At 40.8% G+C, this 24,910-nt stretch overlaps 1 protein-coding gene across 1 annotated transcript in view; it reads left to right on the forward strand.

The window, feature by feature from the left end:
* The first annotated feature begins 18,620 nt into the window (after positions 1-18,620).
* Positions 18,621-24,910, forward strand: part of Mctp2 (multiple C2 and transmembrane domain containing 2) — a 172,322-nt gene continuing 166,032 nt past the window's right edge. The window contains exon 1 of the mRNA XM_005357761.2: positions 18,621-19,124. Within this exon, the coding sequence (XP_005357818.1) occupies positions 18,660-19,124 (465 nt within the window). The 5' untranslated portion in view covers positions 18,621-18,659. The remainder of the gene's footprint in view (positions 19,125-24,910) is intronic.

Genomic DNA, 24,910 nt, shown 5'->3' on the forward strand with positions numbered 1-24,910 from the left:
GTTGAATGACTTTAAGGTTTAGATAGACAGCATCTCATCATGAGCTGGGGCATGATCCCCAACTGGAGGATCCAACCATCAGGTGATCAGATCATAAGGGCTTGGATTTCATCAGAGGCTCAATCCTTTCATGTCTGTATACTATGACAGCAATGTTGGGAGGGGGTAGAAAATTATAAAATTAGGAAACTAAGAGGCCTTCTTATGGAAAGCGGGTCATTAGAAGGGGCCCTGGAAAAATGCACCTTTTCCCTGGCCTCCCCTCCCACGCTTCATAGCCTCTACAACATTCTCCCACCAACCACACATTGTTCTACCTTACCAAGGTCCTAAGTAAAAAGATAAAGCCACATGTGGCTTGAAGCATCCAAAATGATGAGCCAAAACAAATCTGCCTTTCAATCCCTCCTCGCTGTCAAAGCAGGGAAAAGTCTGAGTGATACACTTGGTTAGGAAGCCACGCTTATTTCGGGGCTTTGGAAAAGCTGCTGTCATTTCGTGTAAAAGTCAATCTAATTAGATACATATTAAGAACTTCGGAAACTAAACTGTTTGATATCCTTCCCCTCTGTTGTCTTCACGCATTTAATTCCAGCCATGTAATCAATGTATCCTCTTATTCGAGATAATTAATTGACTTTGGGCGATTAAAAATAAATTATACTTAAAAGGCTTTTAGTTGAAGTCACACAAATCCTTTAGTATTATTAAGTGCCAACAAGTGAAACTTTGTAATAGTCCCCTTGTGCAGTTAGGATGAAATATGCTCTTTTATGGTGCTCTTTCATGTGCTGTGTTCGCCAACTGAACCTCATTTGAAAATAATTGTTTGAAGATTACAGATTCAATTTGTGCATGTGTTTCCCAGCCTGTCCTCTTTACTTACCAATTTATAATGTGTGCCATTTCTTTTGAGATATGACTGGAACATTATCAGATACAGATTGGCCCGGGCTTCATTCATCAGGGTCAATAGCGTGTTAGTTCACTCCTAATTTTGTCTTCAAATGTGAGTGTAAACCCAATAGCAAGTTAGTAGAAGCTGTAGGGATGATGTCTATAATTGCATACGCATGTTGAATACCACTTCTGAATGCATTTGAACATGCCTATGTTCTGTTACTTTACATGCAAAATGATATGTAGTCTTGTTATGCAATTCCCTATGAACAAAAATATGGATTCTTATAATAGATTCATAGGTTAATCATGTGTGTTCACAATTCTCTTGATTTCTCAAAGGACCTATGTGTGTGACTATAGTAGAATCCTGACCATTAAAAGTGTCTGTCAAAGAAGGGATACACTGAGCTGTATTTGGTCACCATGTTCACAGTTGTTGTATTCTACAGAGCCAACAGAAGCAGGGATTTAGTAAGCACTGATCAGCTGAACCATTGCTTGCATGGGAACTATACAGTTAGGCTGTTAAAATTTTGCATTGTTTTTGTATATACATGCATAAACGTTTTGCCTACATATATGCATGTATATCATGCATATATAGTGTCTGCAGAGGCCAGAGGAAGTTATCAGATCCCTTGGAACTGGAGTTACTGAAGATTGAGATCCATCTTGTGGGTTCTGGATCACTTGCAGAAATGACAACCAAACCATCTCTCTGATAGTTATATTCTTGCACATAGTTAGGTTCTGAGTTAGGCTATTACAAAACTCAAGTCTCAATTTGTGTAACTCAAGTTGCAATGTGTTTGCTTCTTAGTACATGAACTTATTTTTTTGTGTGGTACTGTTAAAGATACCTTATTTTGTGCACACATCCAATGCAGTGTCTATCGTATGTGTCTATGGCATTCATTAGCATTGAGCTTGTGGCCATTATATATTATACATGTATAATGAAGGTTATTTAGCATACATGTGTTTTTTCTATAAGGCATATTGCAGTCTTCTCCCTCTTAGGAATACCAGGTGGTACATCAGACTTGTGCTGGGGGATCATTTAAAGGAAAGGCACAGAGTGTATACTCAGTAGGCTGTAGACATCAGAACTGAAGATGTGTTATAAAATACAAGATACCCTTGGAATCTGGTACCTTGTATTTTATAACATATTAGAGTATGTTAAAAAAAACAGTAAAAAAAAGCAGTAAAAAAACAAGGACTTCTTGAAGTTTGCGTACAAATGGATGGAAATAGAAAACACTATCCTGAGTGCGGTAAGCCAGACCCAAAAAGAGGAACATGGGATGTACTCACTCATATTTGGTTTCTAGCCATAAATAAAGGACACTGAGCCTATAATTAGTGATCCTAGAGAAGCTAAATAAGGAGAACCCAAAGAAAAACATATAGGCATCCTCCTGAATATTAACCTTTATCAGGCGATGAAAGGAGACAGAGACAGAGACCCAAATTGGAGCACCGGACAGAAATCTCAAGGTCCAAATCAGGAGCAGAAGGAGAGGGACCACGAGCAAGGAACTCAGGACCACGAGGGGTACACCCACACACTGAGACAATGGGGATGTTCTATAGGGAATTCACCAAGGCCAGCTGGCCTGGGTCTGAAGAAGCATGGGATAAAACCGGACTTGCTGAACATAGCGGACAATGAGGACTACAGAGAACTCAAGAACAATGGCAATGGGTTTTTGATCCTACTGCACATACTGGCTCTGGGGGAGCCTAGGCAGTTTGGATGTTCAACTTACTAAACCTGGATGGAGGTGGGTGGTCCTTGGACTTCCCACAGGTCAGGGAACCCTGATTACTCTTCAAGCTGATGAGGGAGAGGGACTTGAGGGGGGAGGGGGAGGGAAATGGGAGGCGGTGGCGGGGAGGAGGCAGAAATCCTTAATAAATAAATAAATTAAAAAAAATAAACTAGTGGCTTCCACGTTAACAACGAAAAAATACAAGGTACCCTCTCCTCTCTCTACTCCACACTTACCTTGTTAAAAAAAAAACAAGCCAATACAGTGAAACAGTTCATGAGCAATGTTTTTTAATAATATAATCATTTGTCCAGGAAACCTCACACTGGGAGCGTATTTTCCCCTTGATTGGTGCCTTGTCCGTGCCTCATACGGTTTCTTGGGAGAATCTTGCTCAGTAAAATGGGCTAACAACTTAAAAGATTGGTAGCTGGAGTGCCAGAATGTGCTTGTACACACACACACACACACACACACGCACGCACGCACGCACGCACGCACACACATGCACACGCACACACACACACAGCACTGAAGATGATCATGAGCACGTGGACCCTGTGATAATGTCTGGTATGGCAAGACTCCCCTTCTTCCTTTAGATCCTCTCCAGTGGTTTGTGACTCACTGAAACCTGGGTTTGGGAAGAGGACCACATTTTATTTTTCCTCTCCTGGCAGTTTATGTCTTCATCTGTACTACTCACTGTGGGAATGAAAGGAAATATTTTTTTGGATTTCAAAGGAAATATTTTTTTGTTTCTATATCTTGCCTGTCTTGTCCTCTGGACACATTCCTCCTGCATCCAGCGTTATTACTTTGATCCCTGCTTTGTTTCCAGCACAGTGACCAACTTTGTGACTTAACGATAGGCTGGCTGAGTGTTGCCAAGTGAGCCAATCAGTTTTCATGTTCAAGTTTAACAACAGTAAGCGCTGCTCAGTGGTAAAATGAGAATAAGCATTGCTCACGCCCTGGTGTGGGGGGTGGTAAGGCGTCCCTGAGAAGGAGGCCTGGTACATTTCTGCACTTAGTCCAAGTGGAGGAAAGACAGTTGAGTGCTGTCAGCCGATCTGAAAACTTTGAAAGCTGGGATGCAGAAATGGAGAGAAATCAGAAGATTGATGTGTTTAGTCGATGGGAAGCTGAGTGGCTGCCAGTTATCTGGAACAGGGCAGGGCAGGCACACCAGAGGTGGTGATAGTCAGAGGCCAGTTTTTTGGTAAAGAACTTCCAGAGTACGCTTTGGTGAGTGGCCAGTTTCCTGGCATTTGATCTGTGAGTCAGTGCAAGTTTATGTATCTTCTTCTCTAGAAGGGTTTAGTCAGAAAATGAAATACGTGAGTTCCGTCCTCACCCAGAACAATGGAATCCTGTGGAAACACTGTGCAGAAGGAGCCATTTATGGCTTCTCTGGGATGTGTAAGACCTGAAAGGGTGGCTTTAGGACAGGATTGACATGTATTGTGTTGTTTTGTGAATTTTGGCATTTGTGTTTGCTATGAAGAAGTCTTTTACACCTGTTTGAGGTCTTGTTTGGTGTAGGAGGTCGTTCTGTATTTGTGTTGATTTCATTGGTTGAATAAAGAAACTGACTTGGCCTTTTGATAGGGCAGCCCTTAGGTGGGCAGAGTACACAGAACAGAATGCTGGGAAGAAGGGAAGTGTGACAGACGCCATGCTTCTCCTGCCCGAGACGGATGCTGGTTAAACTCATGCCGGTAAGCCACAGTCAAGTGGTGATACAGATTATTAAAAATGGGTTGAATCAAGATGTGAGAGTTAGCCAATATAAGACTAAAATTAATGGGCCAGACAGTGTTTAATTAATACAATTTCCGTGTGGTTATTTGGGGTATAAGCTAGCTGGGTGGCCCGGGGAGCTGGAACAAGGGGCCCGCCCTCCATACAAAACTTGTTGATTTAAAGGTCAGGTTTATTATAAAACTCTTCTGTAGTAAATTTACCATGTACATATATATATATACATGAATATATATATACATGAATATATATATACATGAATATATATATATATATGGAGTTTGAAATTTAACTGGTTATATAAAGATCTATGTGGACATCTCTTTCCATCTCCCCTGAGTAGTAAGTGTGGCGCTGGGTCACCTGACAAAAAGATATTTCATTACTCAAGAAACTGTTGACGTTTTCTAACGTGTCTGTGTTAGCTTTTGTTCCTGTTTTCAGTACATGACTACTCTCGTTTGCTAGGTATCTATGCAGTCTCGCCAGCACTGTGCATGGCTAGTTTGCTTTTGCTCATTTTATTTTAGCCATTACAGAAATTAGTTTAGTTTTGAATATAGTGGTATGTCTTAGAAAATGTGCATGCTTGCACGTGCACACACACATTTTGATGTCATTTTGTTTTCTGAGAATATTTCTTCCTCCTATTACTGGCTCCCATTGTGTATACTTCATGTTTAATGCCTCATTGAAATTGTCTGAATTTCTGCTTCTCTGTGATGTACATGAAGCTCCATTTTGCTCCCCATTTAATACTTCTGTTAGATTATAAGCCTTACGTGTTCCAGACTTGCGTTACTCTGATAACACAGCACCTGCAGACATTCACTGATGTTTGAGAGGATAGTGAGCTGAAGCACAGGTCGGCCTCAAGTCCCCAATCCCTCTGCCTTAGTTCATCACGTATTAAAGGTAGAGCTAGAATAGCCTCTTGTGTTTTTCTTTATCTTTTTTTGTTTTTTGTTTTGGATTTTTCGAGACAGGTTTTCTCCATAGTTTTTGGTTCCTGTCCTGGAACTAGCTCTTGTAGACCAGGCTGGCCTCGAACTCACAGAGATCCGCCTGCCTCTGCCTCCCGAGTGCTAGGATTAAAGGCACGTGCCACCACTGCCTGGCTTTTTATCTTTTTTTTTCATTTTTTTTTTTTTAGAGAAATATGTTTTCTGGACTGTCAGTTTTGAATCAAGGATGAATTGATGAAACACTTTAGCAACATTTAAGCTGTTAATATAAGGATCTCTTATTGATCTTACAGCTCCAGTGTGTCTTCTTCATATAATATCTAACACTTTTATAAAGCATACAAGAAACAGCCCCTGTTGATGGATTTTTTTTTCCCTTGGGCTGCCAGCTCACAAAATATGACAGACACTGAGACTTATTACTAATTATGCAAACTTGACCTAGAACTTGGGCTTTTCCCACTAGCTCTTATAACTTAAATTAACTCATTTTTATTCATCTACATGCCAACACATGGCTCATGGCCTTTATGTCTCTTCCTGCTTGTCTTTCTCTCTCTGTGTCCAGCTGGAGTCTCTGCCTTGCTTCTTCCCAGAGCTCCCTCTGTCCAGAAGTCCTACCTATACCTCCTGCCTAGCTACTGGCTGTTTAACTTTTTATTAAACCATAGTGACTTATCTTTACATAGTGTAATCAAGTATCTTGCAACAGGACCCTGTCATGCTGGTTTCAATTCCTGCCAGCTTTCAAGTTCTCTTCAAATTTGATTCTAAAAAAGGAAAATAATACAGACAAATAGCACCATAGGCTTGCCTTGCTAACTTGGCTGTCTGCAGTCATTTCTCTCTAATAGTTGCCTTATTAAACATGAGCATGACATTAAATTCTACTCTTCATTTTTCTTCAAATTCTATTGTACATCCAACTGATGTTGCACATATACCAATATAAATATGTTTCTACAACTTTGTCTATCTTGAATCATGTTTCTGGTGGCTGTCATAAAATATGTGAAGCAGAGAGCTCATAATTCATTTTCAGTGTTTTGTGTGAGCTTTGTCCCATGAGCATGGCAGCTTCGGTGTGGTTTATTAGATTCAGACCTGCATGATTAGTTTGGGCTGCCGAGTTCTCTGGTATTTTGTCTACTTCTCCAATGCTAAGCACATTTTAATATACCTAAGGTTCTGAATAAAATTTCCTTGGCTTTAAATTTTTTTCCCTGACCCATTTATTACATTTCCAATTCAACAGTAGGTGCTTAATCCCGCGAGGACTCTCTGGGGTCAGTTGTCCTTCTAACATAGTGCTTCTCGACCTTCCTAATGCCGAGACCTCTTAATATATCCTCCTTTTGCCATGATCTCCAACCATAAAATTGTTCCATTGCTGCTTCATACCTGTAATTTCAGTGCTGTTATGAATCATAACATTAATATCTGATTTTCAGACTATCTGATATGTGCACCTTAAAGGGGTCATGACCCTCAGGTTGAGAAACACTTCTAGCACTTGCTGTGTTCCTCTCTGGGTAGACAATTGTTTCTGATACTGATTTGAAATGAACAGAAGCTAAATAAGGAGAACGCAAAGAAAAACATATAGGCATCCTCCTGAATATTAACCTTCATCAGGCGATGAAAGGAGACGGGGACAGAGACCCAATTTGGAGCACCGGATAGAAATCTCAAGGTCCAAATCAGGAGCAGAAAGAGAGAGAGCACGAGCAAGGAACTCAGGACCGCGAGGGGTGCACCCACACTCTGAGACAATGGAGATGTTCTATTGGGAACTCACTCAGCTGGCCAGGGTCTGAAAAAGCCTGGGATAAAACCGGACTCGCTGAACATAGCGGACAATGAGGACTAATGAGAACTCAAGAACAACGGCAATGGTTTTTGATCCTACTGCACGTACTGGCTTTGTGGGAGCCTAGGCAGTTTGGATGCTCACCTTACTAGACCTGGATGGAGGTGGGTGGTCCCTGGACTTCCCACAGGGCAAGGAACCCTGATAGCTCTATGGGCTGACAAGGGAGGGGAACTTGATTGGGGGAGGGGGAGGGAAATGGGAGGTGGTGGCGGGGAAGAGACAGAAATCTTTAATAACTAAATAAACGGAAGGAAAAAAAATAACAGTGTCAAATTGAAGTTTGAGGTAAGTAAATGTCCGATGTAAAAACCTAAGCAAATTTAGGAAGCAGGCCAGTTTTAAAGTAGCTTGGTCATCCACTCATCTTCCTAATGACTCCTGCCTCCCTCCTCCTCTCCTGCTGGCAGAATAAAGTGACAGAGGCAGACCAAAGTGACAGTAAGGGTGGCGAGAGTCCTGCTGGCTCCCACTAGAGGATGCAGTGGTCCCACTGGAGATCACTTTTTAAAGTGACAGCTGCTGTATTTGATTGTCACCGTGGCCAGGATGTTGTTGATGCTGAAGAAATGAGGACTGGTGATAATTTCAATGTGTAGGACAGCCCCACACAATAAACAATACACCACCCCCTAGTGCCAACAGATTTACTTATTGTCTGTCTCTTCTAAGTAGAATACAAATCCTATGAAATAAAGAAGTTTGTTTTGTTTCCTGACTTATCCCTAAAGGTTGGACTATCCCCTGATTCCCTAGATACCAACAATGTTGAGTGGATAAATAAATAATTCAGTAGCAGGATGGAGTAGGTTGTGATTGAATGGTAGTGCTTGGTGGTGTATACATTTGGGGCTGTGTATGAATATGAGAGAATGTGTTTAAAAAAGTTTACCTTTCTTCTAGGTAAATAATTTTTTATGACGATGTTGAAACAGTAATTTACACATGCTTGTTCATTTAGACAAATGAGCCAAATATTTTAAGTTATAACAACGTACGGAGAACTGCCAAAATACTGGGTTTTCTGCTCGTGAGACTCGGATGATTCTCCCGTTCACTTCAAGTGAGAAACGCATATGCTGTAGTTGCCTTGCAGATGTTATGATGTGATTGCCTGTGTGCATGGCTTGAAACTGGCTGGGAATCTCTGGATGATAGCAATAGAAATACCTTTGTCATATTGGTGATATCGGGGTTCCTCTGCCTGTCTGGAGGAGATATAATTACTCTTAGAAAATGTGTCTGATGCTTCTGTTCAGACAGATATGGATGTGGATTTACTTTCCAAAGATGGGTTATGAAGTAACTACTTGTTTGGGAAGAAAGGGAAAGACAAACTGAGATCTTTTGGGGGCTGAATTTTTCAACTTTTAATAGATGCAGTCATATTCCTGAAATACTTTGTTTCCATTAAAAACTACAATAATTTGGTGATTTAAAAATACATATAGCCATATTTCACATTAGAAATGGCTTAACATTTCTAGCTAAATAGTTGAACTCACACTTAATATTTTAAAATAGCTTAAAACCCAGGTCGAATAGCATTTTATAAAAATGGTTACTGTCTTAAAATCCTATTCTGATAGCAGGAAATACTACTAACACCTTCAACATGTGCTTTTTTTGAAGCCAGTTTCCAGGTATCAGATGCTGTTTTTTTTTGCCATGACCACTTCAGGCAGGAAGGATCGATTTTGGCACCCAGTTCGGGAGCATCATCCAGCACTGTGGGGGAAGGTATGATGGTGGCAGGACTCTGAGTGTCAGAAGGCAGACAGACATGAACATAGGCACTCAGATGGCTTTGTTTTTTTTAACAGCTGAGAAACCCACTAAAGGAGGTTGCTACCCACATTTAGGGTGAGTCTTTGCTTCTCTGTAAATTCTCCAGAAACATTCTCCTGTATATGCTGTAAGTGTGTCTTCTAGGTGATTCGAAATCTAGTCACATTAACAATTAAGATTGGCCATCATATAAGGGAAACTTTTAGATACAGCAGTATATTGGACTGGGGTTTCTGAAGTTTGGCTTCTGCTTTGTAATGTAGTAACTAAGCGATGTGTCTGTGGTTTACACGGGGCCAATGAATCAAATACATGCAATAACACGAAGTGAGCTGCTTCTCTTGCACTTGGCAAATACCATTAAGTTGATTGTTGGACAGAGATTGGTTAAACTAAAGCTCGACTCAATAGCTGGACAGCTGAGATAACTTCAGATAAGGAAGTCGAGAAAGTTTGCATGTGTTTCTATTAGAATGGGGATTCTATGAGCCAATGAGGGATTGCTGACTGAAGTCTGCACTGAACCGTGGGTGTGCCTTTAGTGGAAGAGCTTCATCTGTCCACCCCTCACCATGACCATGCCTCCCCGAGTGGCCTCCATTTCTCTTCCTCTCCAGCCAGTTTATGAGTGTTGTATATTTATTTCCTTTCTTCCCAAGCTCTTCTTTCCTTCCTCCACGCAGATTATTTTCAGAATCACATCATCAAGACAACCCATACCATCACTACTTAGTCTTTTCACTTTGTCAAATGGATACTTTCAAGATTATTGTTCCTTTGTCTATATGCAGTACTTCATGATGCTGACCACTTCCTCTAGAAACACCCTTCCTTTGGCGCCTCTGCTTTAGGTTCTGGTTGTCGTAGGTGATACCACACCTTTTTTTTTTTTTTGTCTAAGTCTTTGTAGTTTCCTTTGTGAATTTATTCTGCCACAACTGACCATTAAGTGCTAGAGTTCCTTCAGGCTCATGCCATCTTTTTCTATATATTTTCATCTCTAGTCTTCTCCAATAAAAATTCGAATGCCAATCTCTACAACATTAATTTCTAGACATGATCCATCTCTCTGTTCTACAATCATGTTTCTAGCTGCCAACTTGGCTTCTTTCATTGGATAGACAACACACAAAAAAGCCAGGACTAAATCTATGTATCCCTGTAAAATCCAGACTTTTCCATGAGAGGCTTTAGTTCTTCAGGAAAAATCACTTGGATTCAACCTCAACATGTTCCTCTTCATTCCGTTAACTGAGTGCCATCAATTCAATATCATTAATATTGCTGAGAGATGAAAATGACATAGATATAAGTAACATAGTCAACCACCTCCAAATAATTAGCAGACATAAAACATAATGACTGGAGAATGTTCAATAATTTTCATTATTCTATTAGAATATTATACTTCACAATATGTTTGTATGTATTTATATTTTATGTTAGCATTTAACATTATAACAATTTATAAGTTGCTTATTAAATTATGCTATTATTCAATTCTGGAGAACCTTTATGCCAATAGTACATTCCAACTAAAGATTTTTCCCATATTAATATTGCTTTCTGTGTGTTTATGGTATGTATATGTGTCTGTGCATTTTTCTTTGTACTTTTAAAATTTTTGTGTTTATTCTATAATTACAGCATTTCTCCCTTCCTTTCTATCCTTTAAGCCTTCCTATCTGAATTCATGCTCTTTCCTTTTATTGTTATTGCATAGATATATGTATTTTGATTTGCATATCCATTTGTGTATTCCTAAATATAACCTGCCCAGTCCATATAACGTTACTTGATGGGTATTTTCAGGGCTGACCATTTGGTACTGAACAATCAATTGCTGTGCTCATCCCTGAGGAATGCAGCCTCTACTGCTTCCAGGCTTTTGCAGTTGCCTATAGTTCTTTGTGTAGGATTGAGGCCTCATGGGATTTCCCTGGTCTGCTTTGGCATGTTGGTTGGTGTAGTCTTTGTTCAGCTCATGGTTGGACAGTCATGTTGGTGAGCAGCACTCTCTGTGAGAGCCCAAGACCACCTAATACAATCCTCAATGTCATACCTGAGAAGACCTCTTTGAGTTGGTGGTCAAGGCTGTCCTTGGGCTTCACAAAATGTTCTGCCTTTTGCTGTTGCCCTTGGCTGCCCTGTACATGGAAGTTAAGTTCCTATTTCTAAAGACACACCATACACTTCAGACACAGGGTCCAGAAGCCACTGAGCTGGGACTTACCTAAATGTTTCCTTCCAAAGAATTAGCTCTTTATGGTACCTGAAGGTACTATGCAAGCTTCCAAAGGATGAAGGCAATCAACAGTCTATTTAGATTTGACACCTAAGAACCACTTCAACAGCCAGCGTGGCACAGTAATCCCAAGGGTGCATTAGTGGCATAAATACCTGGTGGTAACCAAAAGCTCTCTGAACAATGAAATTTCCTTCCTAAACCAAAGAAAGAAAGCATAGAAATAAATGTAACAGAAGTTCACCGAGAAACATATGACCTGGCCAGATCTGGGAATCTTTGAATGTAGCTCAGAGGTCTAGGTTCTGAAAAATCAGCAAGCTGACGTATACGGCAAACGACAGCATTATGCATAAGCAAAAGGCTTCCCACACTACCCAAAGCTCGCCGACTTAAGAAAGACTGAATCAGACGTTTGTTAAAACAGGCCTTGGCTGAACCGTGCTAAAGCCCACTCACTCTGTGTTTGCTTAATACTGGCAAAGCACTTCCAAGCATGTTATTATGTTGGAGTCAAGCAAGCACATTGGCCAAAACAAATAAATAAATGTACAACAGAGAGATACATAGATAAGGACAGTGACCTGGGGATGAAAATATGTGATACTTGACATGGCAGTGACGTTTTAGCTTTGTGAATAGATTTACTCTCTCCACACACAACCAAAATACACAACTGGTGCTGAAGAAATTTGTGCTTAGGATCTCAGATTGCATGAGTATAGTCTTCAATCAGCTACTGAGAATTAGGAAGTCTTCTAAAACCATGGGCCTCTCTTTTCATTGGGTAAAGATAAAACTATCTCAAATTTGGTGTTTAAGTAGTATGGGGACCCACAGGTGTGAGTCTGTTCCACCTTGACTGGCGGTCAGAGAGTTTGAGCTCATTGTTGACAACAGGTGTAGCTACACATGAGAGATTCTCACCTAGGGTGTGGTTAGCAATTATTTTGGGTATAGAGATGGATTCACTCCATCTGGACCAAAGGTTGGAGAATTCGAGTCTATTCCTTGTGTCATGTTGACGAAGTCTGCTGCCTTCCCTCTCCCCTTTTGGAGTGAAGTATATAAGCATGTGGAAAATGAACGTGGATTCAGCATTCACTGAATGTCCCTCCCAATGTTGTTCTATGTTTCTGTCTCTCATTTTTCTTACACCTCTGTTCCTTTTGCTTAGTAATTCGAATCCTCACGCTCCTACCCCTGGAATGTATGAGTTATGTCAAAGCTTATCTTCAACAAAGTAGGACTTTTCATACTGCCAGAATTTTAGTTGGAGATTGCTTGATCAACATAAGATATACTAGAATATATTGCCTGTTACTCTGCCACATAAATTCACATTTATGTTGTGGAAATAAACCTACAAATTATTCTACAGAGCAGTGGCTCTCAACCTTCCTGATGCTGCGATCTTTTAATACAGTTCCTCATGTTGTGATGGCCCCCAACCATAAAATTATTTTCTTTGCTACTTCATAGCTGTACTTTTACTAATGCTATGAATCATATTGTAAATATCTGATAGGAAGGATATCTGTGAAAGAATCGTCCAATCCCCCAAAGGGGTTACGACCCCAGGTTGAGACCTACTGCTACAAAGGAAGTATGGGAAGTACTTTGAGTCCTTGTTATTGATCAGCTCTATTAAGTTTATGGGGGGGGGAAGTTCCATTGTCACTCTGAGCTCCCCTTTCCTTCTCTGTAGTTCTTATTCAGCTGCTGGTGTGACTTGGTCACACAACACCAGTCAGACACTTTGAGGACTGGTGTTGGAGTTTTTCTGTTTCCATTTGGGTAATTGCTTTGCCGCCAGATGTGAAGAATGTCTGAAACCATAATATAGATGGGAGGGCCACTAGTGTCCTTGGCTCGGGCTGTTGCCTGTGACTGTCCTGTCATAGCCATAATGATTTAGAGAGATGGTGCTTTTTCTTGCTCATTTAGTGAGAGCTGGGGTTTGAGGCAAGGCATCAGAAGGATTTGTTTTGCAAAGATATTGAATGTTTACTGTGGCTTTGCATAACCAGGAGTGTATTCTTGCAAAGACTTTTAGTGTATCTTTCTCTTTGGTTGGTACACAGCAATTATGATATCTAATGTGCATTGTGTGATATTTTCATATGCAATATAAAACGACCAGACTTACACTTTTTTTATATTGGGGATATTCAAAATCCACTCTGCTCTCTATTTGTGAACACTTAATTAACTGTTGGCAGTCATATTACCCTGCTAGGAAGCTTACATTTTTTAACTTGCAGTTTGTTGGGTGCTTCTGATAAGAGCCTTTGAACTTAAGACTTGAGAGAAAATGAAACATTTGGGTTTGCTTCAAATATCCTTTGAGATAAGGAAAGTTGAATTATATTAAGTATTCAAATAGGTGGGTTTATCTCATGGGGCTTTTCTTCAAATGTAAGTCCTCTTTGAGTTTCTTCTTTTAGCATTCCTTACTTCTGAAGTACACACTGCATATTGTAGGAATTGTTTTTCTTGTCATAAAGGAGACCAAACTCCAGTTAACAGTGTACCTTAAAAACCAGCCTTCGGGCCACAAGCCCAGAGAAACCAGACAACAATGAAGACCCCAAGAGAGACACACATGGATCACAAAGTCTCCTGAGTGAACTGGGAGCACACAAGACAGGGCAAAAGGGGAGAGGAGAGGAAGGAAGGGGAGTGGAAAAATGTATAGCTTAATAAAAACAATTTAAAAAAAAAGACAAAAAAGAGAGCACATTAGGTTTTTGTTGTTGTTGTTTGTTTTGTTTGTCTGTTTGCTTGGTTAGTTTTCCAAGTTAGGGTTTCTCCGTGTAACAGCTCCGGCTATCCTGCAACTTGCTTTGTAGACCAGGCTGGCCTCAGACTCATAGAGGTCCACCTACCTCTGTGTCTTGAGTGCTGAGATTAAAGGCATGCGCCACCACTCTGAAACACATTGTTTTTCCCTCTTGACAAAGTTTTTTTTGTGTGTTTATATGTTTGTGATTCAGCGTATTTGATTCTTGTTGAAATGATGGGCAAATGCTTTTACTTTGTTGATAAAAGTTATTAAAAATAGTCCTGTCTCCAGATAAGATGGAATGCGGTAGATAGGGAAGAAGATTATCAACAGGATTCCTCTGAACTAGACTTGCCTTAGGCTCTACTTCTTAGAAGCGTGCCACTTCTGTGACCAGACCGGACTAGCGGAGAGATGCAGGTCGTTTCAAACCTAGACAAAACATGAAACTTGGAAGTGCCATTTCGAAGGACAGCTTTACCAGAGAAAAGAGCCATTTCCTGTAACCCATTGTTTGCGTGCTGATCACTTTGTCATCCCTGGATCTTTTGGGGTTGTTTATGAATTTTAGAGAAAGTTTATTAGCCGTGAAAAAATTCTGCTGTATTTTTATTGTCATTGTATTAAAGGCACAGCGCTTGGATTTAATGTGTCTGAATGTGATGTGTTTAGCAGAATAGCAAAACAATTCTGGAAAAGAACAAATTTAAAGGAGTTGCATGAGCTGATTTTAAGGCCGGAGGCAACCCTGGCCATCAGTACAGTATAGCAGCAGAAAGTGAGGGGTGTGTGGGTTAATGGAACAGCACAGATAGTCCAAAATTCCTCCCTTCACAACCTGGACGTGTTTCATTGAGATAGGAGCTAAGTAATTCATTAGAGGGCTGTGTCCTAACGATAGGGTTGGAATAAATCATCATGCGGGTATAAAATGAACTTTGACATAAACCTAACAGTGTATGTAAAAATTTTATTGAAACAGGTCATAATTCCAAATGTAAAATAACAAAACTTCTAGATGGAAATATTGGAGATCTCCTTTGTAAATTACCTTTAGATTCTTAGATATGAAACCACGTCAGTTGCGTAAGATCTCTTCAATGTTATCATATTTTTAAAAGTTAACCCTTGATGATTGAGAACTTTTGATATTAATAACAATGTGAAAAGACAAGCTACAAAATTGAGGTGAATATTTGCAAATTGTGTGTTCAACAAGCTTCTTATATTCAAAATATATAACTAACTCTCATAAACCCAGAGTAAAAGTCAAATAATCTTACATTAAAACAAATGGACAAAAGTCTTGAATAGACAGTTCCCCAAATTACAGATAAGTTAGCAATTTAATGCCCTAAACCATTTTCACTATCACATACCAGTAGGAAAATGAAAATTTAAAACCATAATAATTAATAATAATCTAATAATTACAATGAACTGAAATAAAAATGCTAGCAATATCAAATGTTACAGAGGACGTGAAACAATTGAAATCCTCCCAATTATTAGTGGGGGGAAGAAAAAGAATTCGTGTAACCACCCAGGAAACATTTCCAATGATGTCAGCATTTTTATAACACTTTTATCAAAAGAAAGTAAGACTAGAAAGGGCCCACCTGTCCTTCAAGGAAAATCAGTCTGTGATGTGCACACACAATGGTGTACTGCTCTTGGAAATCAAGAGGTTATCCGCTGCTGACATGGCCCACCACTTAGGTGAATCTGTGTGTGGCTTGAAAGGAACCAACCTTGGAAAGTTAAAGTTACATGCTGTGTGATTCCCTCTGGGAGATTCTTGAAGACAGAGCTGTTGTGATGGAGAATGGATCCACGGTAATCAGAGGAAATGAGTTTCCCTGACAGTGTTCTAATGGTCCCTAATGTCCTCTTCCATCACCTCCCTTGATCCTATCCAAGGATCTATTTGTTGGCACCAGGCAGGTCAGCTGCGTGGATGATAACAATGTTTTCCCACATGCCGCTGGTTCTTCAGGGGTATGTTTTTAAACACCCAGCACCACTTTATTGCGTGTTTTTTGTTTTTGTTTTATAGATGCAAAGATATCAAACCTCTTCTTTATGGGAGCACTTAATGCCACTCATAGTTTCTTCTCAAAACAAATAGATTTCCCCACCAGGCTGTGCCAGTCTCTTTTATGGACTTAGATGCTAAACAGCGATTGCCAGGAAGTTCTGTTGCAAAGCAGATTCTTGGGAACCAGGTTCATCTGATATAGTGGGCTTAATCATTGAAATATCATGCAAATTGTTAAGTTTTATTATAGACATTTCAAACAAAATTTGGCTTAATGACCTCATTGGTGAGTCCACTTCCGATTATACAAGGGCTTCTTTGAGATCCCTGTAGACCTGGGAGTGTGAACGTGTAGGTCTTCTCTGTTGGCGTACCTCTGACTTCCCCACTTTTATTAGTGTATGAAATCCCGCATGCCTCCTACAGCCCTTGCAAATGTCATAAGAGTATTTTGTTATACCCTATTCCTCGAGTGATTTGTCTTCTACTGTGCCCACTGAGGTCATGGTCAAGCGCACCGCTCATTTCTTCCTTGTGCTGTGGTGTTTCTCCAGACTTCTCCTGGCATTTATGTTGCTCCCAGAGATCCAAGGTCACTGTTTTTGCTCAGAAGTTACTGGCCTCCTTCTTCATTGTCATGAATTTTCTTTAGAATTCGCATATATTTTAATGAGATTCGTTCTTCTCCCCCAAACCCCTCCCATATTCTTCCCACTCCATACCCATCCAACTTCATGGTATTTCTCTTTCTCTAACCCAGTGGTTCGCAACCTTTTAAGGCAGTTTCTCATGTTGTGGTGACTCCCAACCATAAAATTATTCTTTGTTGCTACTTTATATCTGTAACTTTGGTACAGCTATAAATTGTAATGTAAACATCTATCCTTCCAGTGGTCTTAGGTGACCCCTGTTAAATAATTGTTTGGGGTTTTGACCCTCAGATTGAGAACAAATGCTTGAAACAAACAAATAATCCCTGCAACAAACCAAACCAAACCAAAAGAAAGCACAAACACACACAGACACATAAGCACACATCCACACAGCAAAACAGCATGGAGTCTGTTTTGTTTTGACAACCACTCCTGAACATGAGGCCTGCCTTGGAGTGTGGTTCATATACTTAATGTTACTTCATTGGAAAAAACTGTTTACCCCCTTCCAGTATCCACATATTGCAAATAGCTTCTTAGGGAGGGGTTGGACTTTGTGCCCACGTTCCCTTCTTCATGTGTGACTTTGTGAATTTAATTGTGCAGGTCTTGTGTAGTCTGTCACTGTCTCTGTAAGTTCATATGTCCATCAGCCCCATGTGCCCGAGAAAGACACAGACTCAGAAAGACAAATAGCGCATAGTTTCTTCTATGTGGATGTTAGCTTTAAAGCTTCAGATATGTGTGATTTACTTTGTGTGTTTTACTTGCATTGCATCAAAACTTTCTGTTATTTAAGACTGTTTTTTTTTTTACTCTGTGCCTCTTTGTGGTTGATCAGAATAAGATTTTTTTAATGTTAAGAACTGTAGCTGGTTGTAATTAGTATGGAATTTGGATACGATATTCTTCTAAGATATTGCATTTGTGTTGTTCTCTCTCTCTCTCTCTCTCTCTCTCTCTCTCTCTCTCTCTCTCTCTCTCTCACCACTGCCTGGTCTGTAAGGCTGATCAGTGCAGCTGTTTCGCTCTCTGAACTTCAGGCAAGCTTTATTTATTAAAATACAAGTGAAATATCGCTACAGACAGCAGTGTACCTGGAGCTCATTAGCAGACCAGTGCATAAGTGAGTTGAGTTGGTGAGTTCCAGGTTCAGTGAGAGACCCAGACACAGAGTGGCTAAGGAAAACACCTGACCGCTGGCTTCGATACACATGTACACACACACACACACACACACACACACACCTGACATTACACAGGAAGATGGTACATTTGTCGCGTGGATTGGCATGTACAAAAGGTTCCGTTTGAGCATAGCAAGGCTCTTCAGTGTAGGTACTCTCTTATCATCTTTGATGTCTGAACACATTTCTTTTGGTAATTACATCAAACATCATCCAGCCTGCAGTGTTTAAAATACCCATTCCCTTTCCACGTCCAGCAAATACTAGGTGATCCTCCGTTTACAGAAGTATATATAGTGCCCCCTTGTTTATGGTGAGGAAATGCTACAGCAACATTCTGGCAAGTGTCTTAGCTTTGCTGTCCTTGGAGCTGAGTAAGTGCTCTGTCTGTCCAGGAACCTTACATTCAACCCAATCATCCCATTTATCACTTTTCTATTTCTGATGACTTAAGTATTTTGTTTCGTAAAAATGCTTTTTGTGATGTTTGTGAAATTATGACCTTACTGCTTCCCTTCTCCTTAAGGAACCAAGAGTAAATTTTTTTGCATAAGTTCCCTTCAGGTCTGCCTTACACTGCGAGAAGGCTATGTTCTCTCTTTGTGCTCTGTCTTACAGGAGCCGCCGACGGTTTTCCAATAGAGGAGCACTCTTGAGGAGTGGCTTTCTTGATTCTTCATGCAGTCATGGATCTGGAGAAACCATCTGTCTGGGGGTCATTTAAACAGCGGACCAGACCATTGTTAAGCAACCTGAGCAAGAAGAAAGTTAAAAAGACTCCAAGCAAACCCTTGGACTTAAGGGTGAGGCATCACCTGGACCGGCGTCTTAGCGTCTCGGTGCCTGACCTCCTGGAAGCAGAGGCCTTGGACCCTGAGGGCCATCCCTACTCGGGACCTCAGTCATCCTACACCTCGGTACCCAACAGCCTGTCCACGGCAGGCATTGTCCCCAAGAGCAGCAGCAGCTCCCTAAAGCAATCTGAGGAAGAACTGGACTGGAGTCAGGAGGAAGCAAGCCATGTACTCGGGGTGGACACCGACTCAGAGGATATCTATGCCTCTTTTGCGGAGGAGCGGCAGGCATCCAGCCAGAGTGGCCTGGATCCGCACAAACATCCCCTTGGAGAGGATGCTCCGGAAGAGACAGAGGTGAGACCTGGGCACTTCCCAGCTTTAAAATAAACCATGTTTTTAAGGCACATTCATTGTCCTTGGGAAATTTGGGTAACAGTTATTTTGTGGTTTTATTGGATGAAGAGAATATCATTTACAAGAATTTAAATTAATGTACTATTGATTTTACTGGTGTTCCCATTTGTTTCCGGGCTGACCTCTATGTATTTCAAAGCCAGCACAAAAGAACCTTCTAGAACCGTTTAAAGCTTTAAAAGCCCTAGTGGATGAGGTTTCTTTGTTTCATCTCCTGGCAGAGAAATTGAACACATAACTTTAACCTTTTTGTTCTAACCCTCCCTCTTCTTCCTGCCTCCCTTCTCTTTCTTCCTCCCTTTCTTCCTGTTTCCCTCCTCCTCTTCCCTTCAAGAGGAGCGGCAGTAATGAGAGCAATAGAGCCTCCCTCCCCCTAGCATTGCTAAGTCAATCAGACTTCTAGACAAAGCTTGCATGCTCTTTTTTCCAATCTAGACTTTGTAGACAAAGCATGCAGACTAGCTTCTGAGATAATGTGCATCTTCCTCTTTGACTACCAGAGCCCAAAGGGTGCTCTTTCCTCTCTGGTGTCAGGTCTGGGTAAACTTGTACACCAGTATGGACACTCAGTTTTGAGACATTCCCTTACTTCTCTGAACAGGAAGGTGGAATCAGGGATCAAACTTTGATTGATTAGCGGTTGTAGAAAAGCTTTGGCATTCTAGGAAGGCTAAGTACCAGTGTCATGCCAAGGTTCGTGGATCTGGAAGAAGAGCTTGAATTCAGCCACCAAATTCCTAAATCCTGATCCTGATTTGGATGACCAATTTAATCAGCTAAATTGGATATTTTTATTTATTTAAATTCACCTTAATGATGTGGAAATAGTTTCTAATGTTGAAGAAAGAGGCTAATACTTTATATATTCCATATTAATCTTAGAGTTGAATAAGCATTGATTCTTCAGCTGAAGGATCTGGTTTTTCTTTTAGAAGAAAATCTGTTGATCACACCGCATGTCTGGGTTTCCTGGGGCATGAACTCTGGGAATGGAGTATGATGTGATCATGTTCTTTTGAACACGGTTACTCACTAAAGGGCTCAGCTTTTTTTTTTTTTTATTTTGACCTTACCATTAGGAGATACTGTTTGTAAACTTTTTATTATTATAAATATTTGTAAATTTGAAATACATTTTCACTTTACAGAATGCTAATGCAAGCAAGGGGGAGGGGTTTGTTATCAGGAGCGTGGGCAGCTTACCCATGGCTCCGACACTGAAAACATAGATGTTCTCCCGCTCTCAGAATTGTCAGTGTTTTTATCATGAGGTATGACTCAATGAAATTAATACATTTTTCCGGAGAAAATACTCTAAATATACTCTTCTATAAGATGACGGGGTGTGGGGAGGAATAAAGGCGAAGGGAATAAACAGGATGTGAGAGCATGCGGCGGGAACATCTGCACAGATGCTCAGAGCAGCCACGGCAGCAAATGGGAAAAAGAGGCTTAGCAGAAGAGGACTCCACCAATCTGACTTTGATCCTTAGCGTCATGTGTGCTGATCGCTCCTGGAAACATGGCCTTAAGTTGTGGGACCGGAAATCACTGTCTCCTGGACCGGCCTCCACACATAACATTGCTGGCAGCACCACCGTTATCTGTCTGCTAGCTCAGGCTTGGAAGCCTTTTCCCCATCCCTCATCTATTTCCTCTTCATTTCCCTGGTAGTCTCCTCTTCTGGAAATCCTTCATAGCCTTCAACAGCAGGTGAAAGTTCCCTCCGGTGAGGCGTTTTCCTACCTTTGCACCCTGCATGTTCATCCTGCCTTCATTTTCATAGCAGTGTGCTTTTACTCTGCTGGGAAGTACCTTCTGTCTGCTTGGGCAGGAGTTTGTAGAGAGAGGAAAAAATTATTATAGGAAGAGAAGGTAGGTTAAAAAAAAAAAAAGGAGGCAGCCGGGCGATGGTGGCGCACGCCTGCCTTTAATCCCAGCACTCGGGAGGCAGAGGCAGGCGGATCTCTGTGAGTTCGAGACCAGCCTGGTCTACAGAGCTAGTTCCAAGACAGGCTCCAAAGCCACAGAGAAACCCTGTCTCGAAAAACAAAAACAAAAACAAAAAACAAAAGAGGCAAATTGGAGCCTAGCACAGCTGTCTCTGTGCAAATGTGTCATTGATTTGAAATCAGCAGACGGTGAGATTCTGCCATTGACTACCTCGTGGCCATTTGACTCTTCAGACTGACTCTAATAACTGAGACATAAGTTACAGGTGGAGATAACAACTAATTTACAGTAAGAATTAACAATGTTATCTCCTGTAGCGTGATGTTTTCAATAAAGGGTCCATTCTTTATCATGGTGCTTAGGAGTCAGATCAAAATCAACACGGTTGTTAACGTGTTGGGAGAAATGTGTATGGCAGAGTCACCCTGGTGAATGGTAGTTGTTAGGTCCGTTCTCACGGTAGAGTTAGTGTTTGAGAGAAATCACACAGGAATTGGAAGGTTGCTGCCCATGAGTCCCAATGAGATGTGTCGATGGCCTCCATAAGTGGCCTTTATGTCAACACCCATCTCTCAGTGAGGGCAGAACTGCAGACGAGAACTTGATGCATTTTTTTTTGAACTAACATTGTTCATCTCTACATGGGATCTGGCCTGTCTAATGAAATGAGAATCCTTTATGCTCTGTGGCATAGGCTGTCTTCCCTGGGAGCTCGCCCAAGGTTACCTAGCTGCCTTTACATAACTTCTCCACTCCGACTGATGCAGCGTTCCGTGTGTTGTATGTTGACACTTATTTTTTCTTTTTTTTCTTTTTTTTTTTTTTTGTTTTTCGAGACAGGGTTTCTCTGTGGCTTTGGAGCCTGTCCTGGAACTAGCTCTGTAGACCAGGCTGATCTCGAACTCACAGAGATCCGCCTGCCTCTGCCTCCCGAGTGCTGGGATTAAAGGCATGCACCACCACCGCCCGACACTTATTAAGTGATAGAGGGATTACTTTTGATTGCTGTGATAAACCCTGAGAAGAACTCCTTAAGCAAGCAGTTCAAGGCTTCGCAGTCCAAGGCCGTAGTCATGTCAAGCAAATCACGGTGCCTTAAGTAGCACGTCACCGTGGGGCTGCAACCAGAGGCAGGGGGAGATGAATGTTGATGCTCTGCTCCAATCCCTCTCCACTTTCAGTCTGACCCTGGCTCATGGTATGATGCTTCTTATCTTTAGAGGCAGCCTTATCATCATAGTTAACCTGATATAGGAACCCTTTGGAAGACAGTCTTAGAGATTTGTTTCTGGGATTATTCTGAGTCCTAACAAGTTGTTAATCAAGGTTAACCATCCTTGGGAGCTGGCACTGTGTGGCAGAGCCCAGGAACTACCCCTCTCCTTACTCTCATTTTGAATGTCTAGGCTTTGCTGGGAGAAGAGTTGTTGTTAAGAATTGGGGTATGTCTACCTCACTCTGTTCATATGCTGAATTTCTGTCCCCCATATGACTGTATTGGAGACAGGGCATTGAAGAGGTGATTGAGCTTAAATGAAGGTGTAAGCATGGAGTTGCAAAGGTGTAAGTAAATAGTACTGAGATTTTAATAACACAGATAAAGCCCTGGATATTTTTTTCTCTACCATGTCAAGACATATGGAGAAGACAGCTATCTACAAGAAGTAAATGACCTCATTAAGAACAAAGTTTTCCTTGATCTTGAACTTCAGGCTCCAGAACCATGAGATATCAACTTGTATCAAGTCTCCTAGTCAGTGAGATGGCGCTGCAGAAGCCTCTAGTGACTGAGGTAGTGTCTATTGGTCTTTCTCAGGAGGTGACTTCATTGCTCTTGCCCCTGAGATTGGGGACAGAGGAGATGGGCAGAGAACCTTCGGATACTGAAAAGCACCAGTTCCCAACATATTTATGTATGTCATGAGTTGTATAGAAGATTTCCATTTTTGTTAAATTGCAACCTTCAGGTGACTAGCCATGTAATTTTTCTTCTTCAAGCATTTGTGCAAATCTGTAGAGATTGATACATGATAGTAGATATATGGATGAATATGCTCATGAAGTCTTTATTTGCCATTCAAGCTAACGGCGCCATGAGGTGCTCTGGTCACCATTAAGAGTCTCTGTTGGGTTGGGGATGTGTTTACACCTTGTGCTCTTTGGCACATAGGATATGTTTCAAAGCCCAGCTTCTTAACTGTGGCATCACTCAACCGAATGTGGGGGTATCAAATACTCTGGCAGCCATGAAAGTTTCCTGGCCATGTAAGGACTGTAAATTAAATGAAAATCAAACAGTTAATGAATGGAAGGTATTTATGGCAGAACTGACCCATGTTACCATAGCACTTCACTACAGCTTTAGTTCTGAACACACAACACGTGCCATTTGCCTTTCATGTGCTCTTAATATCAAACAGCATCAGAAAATGCTTCCTAGAATACCTTGGCTCAGAACTAAGACTGTTATATGCTTTGAATTACAGTGTTTTGTCTGTACAATAACCTTTTCTGCTCTTATAAAATCATAATGATTTAATTAAAGAAAACATACTTTTCATATTTTACTAGCATCATTCTTCAGCATGTGCCAAATTAATAACCTTTGTGTTTTATTATGCTGTTATGGTAGATTTTATTTTTATAATTACTATTTATTTATGCGCATATGCACACATGTGTAGAGATCAGACAATTGTGGAACCAATTCTGTCCTTCTACTAAGTGTGTGTCCTTAGGATCCCAGGTCTTTAGACTTCACTTACTGAGCCATCTCTCCAGCCCAGAATATTTGCTTTGAAGAATTTCTGTGCTTGAGTTGCTAACTTAAGCTTTAAAAATAAATTGTTAAACAGAGTTTGTCTTGGGATTAGGGAGGAATTTCCAATAACTTTTGAAATGCCTCTACACAGAGTTCTGCCGCTTACATGGTGCAGCATCTTCAGCATTGACAAATCAAACTATCAAAGAACTCCGAGGAATGTTAGAGATGCTGTTTTTGTTATAGCGTCAAAATTCAGCCAAGTTTTAATTCTTCAGAGGAAGAGAATGCATCTCCATTTCATTAGCATGTCTTTTGCTTTCATCTTATATTAGTGGTAAAGTATTTACCTCAAAGAAATGTTGTAAAAATAAGTTTCTTGGTAATTTATTTCAGCAAATATTTGACCCGTAAACCCATTGTATAGACCTAAACACATGGGGGTACCTGAAAGTTTCTTGGAGGAAAAGTGTCATGGGTAAGAGTTTAGGAAGCCCTGTTCTTTAGACATGGCAGTCATGCTATGCCCGCTAAATCACAACAATATGGTTATGTGTAAAGCTTGCACAGTAACAACACCAGGTGACCTGCCAATGTGGATGAGGGAGATTTCACTAGACTCTGCTCCTAAATGAAGAACTACACTTAATCAAAGTTTGCCAGAAGAGCGAAAATTGATCTTGTCCAGGGAAGAGTACCTTGGTAGATTATCTAGTCCCAGATGGTAATCTCTAAACACATATGAGCAACACTAAATAGATACAATAGTACACACATATACATATATACTCACATAGCTTTGTTACTTTTATATTGTCATGACCAAGCATCCTGGTCTGTGAAATGTATAACATTTAATTTGGGGCTCATTGTTACAGAGGGTTAGCATGCATAACCGTGCAGAGCATGGGAGCAGGCAGGTATGGATGATGCTAGAACAGTAGCTTTGTCTGCCAAAAGGAGGAGACTCTGTGTGTGTGTGTGTGTGTGTGTGTGTGTGTGTGTGTGTGTG

Source organism: Microtus ochrogaster, chromosome 22, assembly GCF_000317375.1.
Source record: "Microtus ochrogaster isolate Prairie Vole_2 chromosome 22, MicOch1.0, whole genome shotgun sequence".
NCBI lineage: Eukaryota > Metazoa > Chordata > Mammalia > Rodentia > Cricetidae > Microtus > Microtus ochrogaster.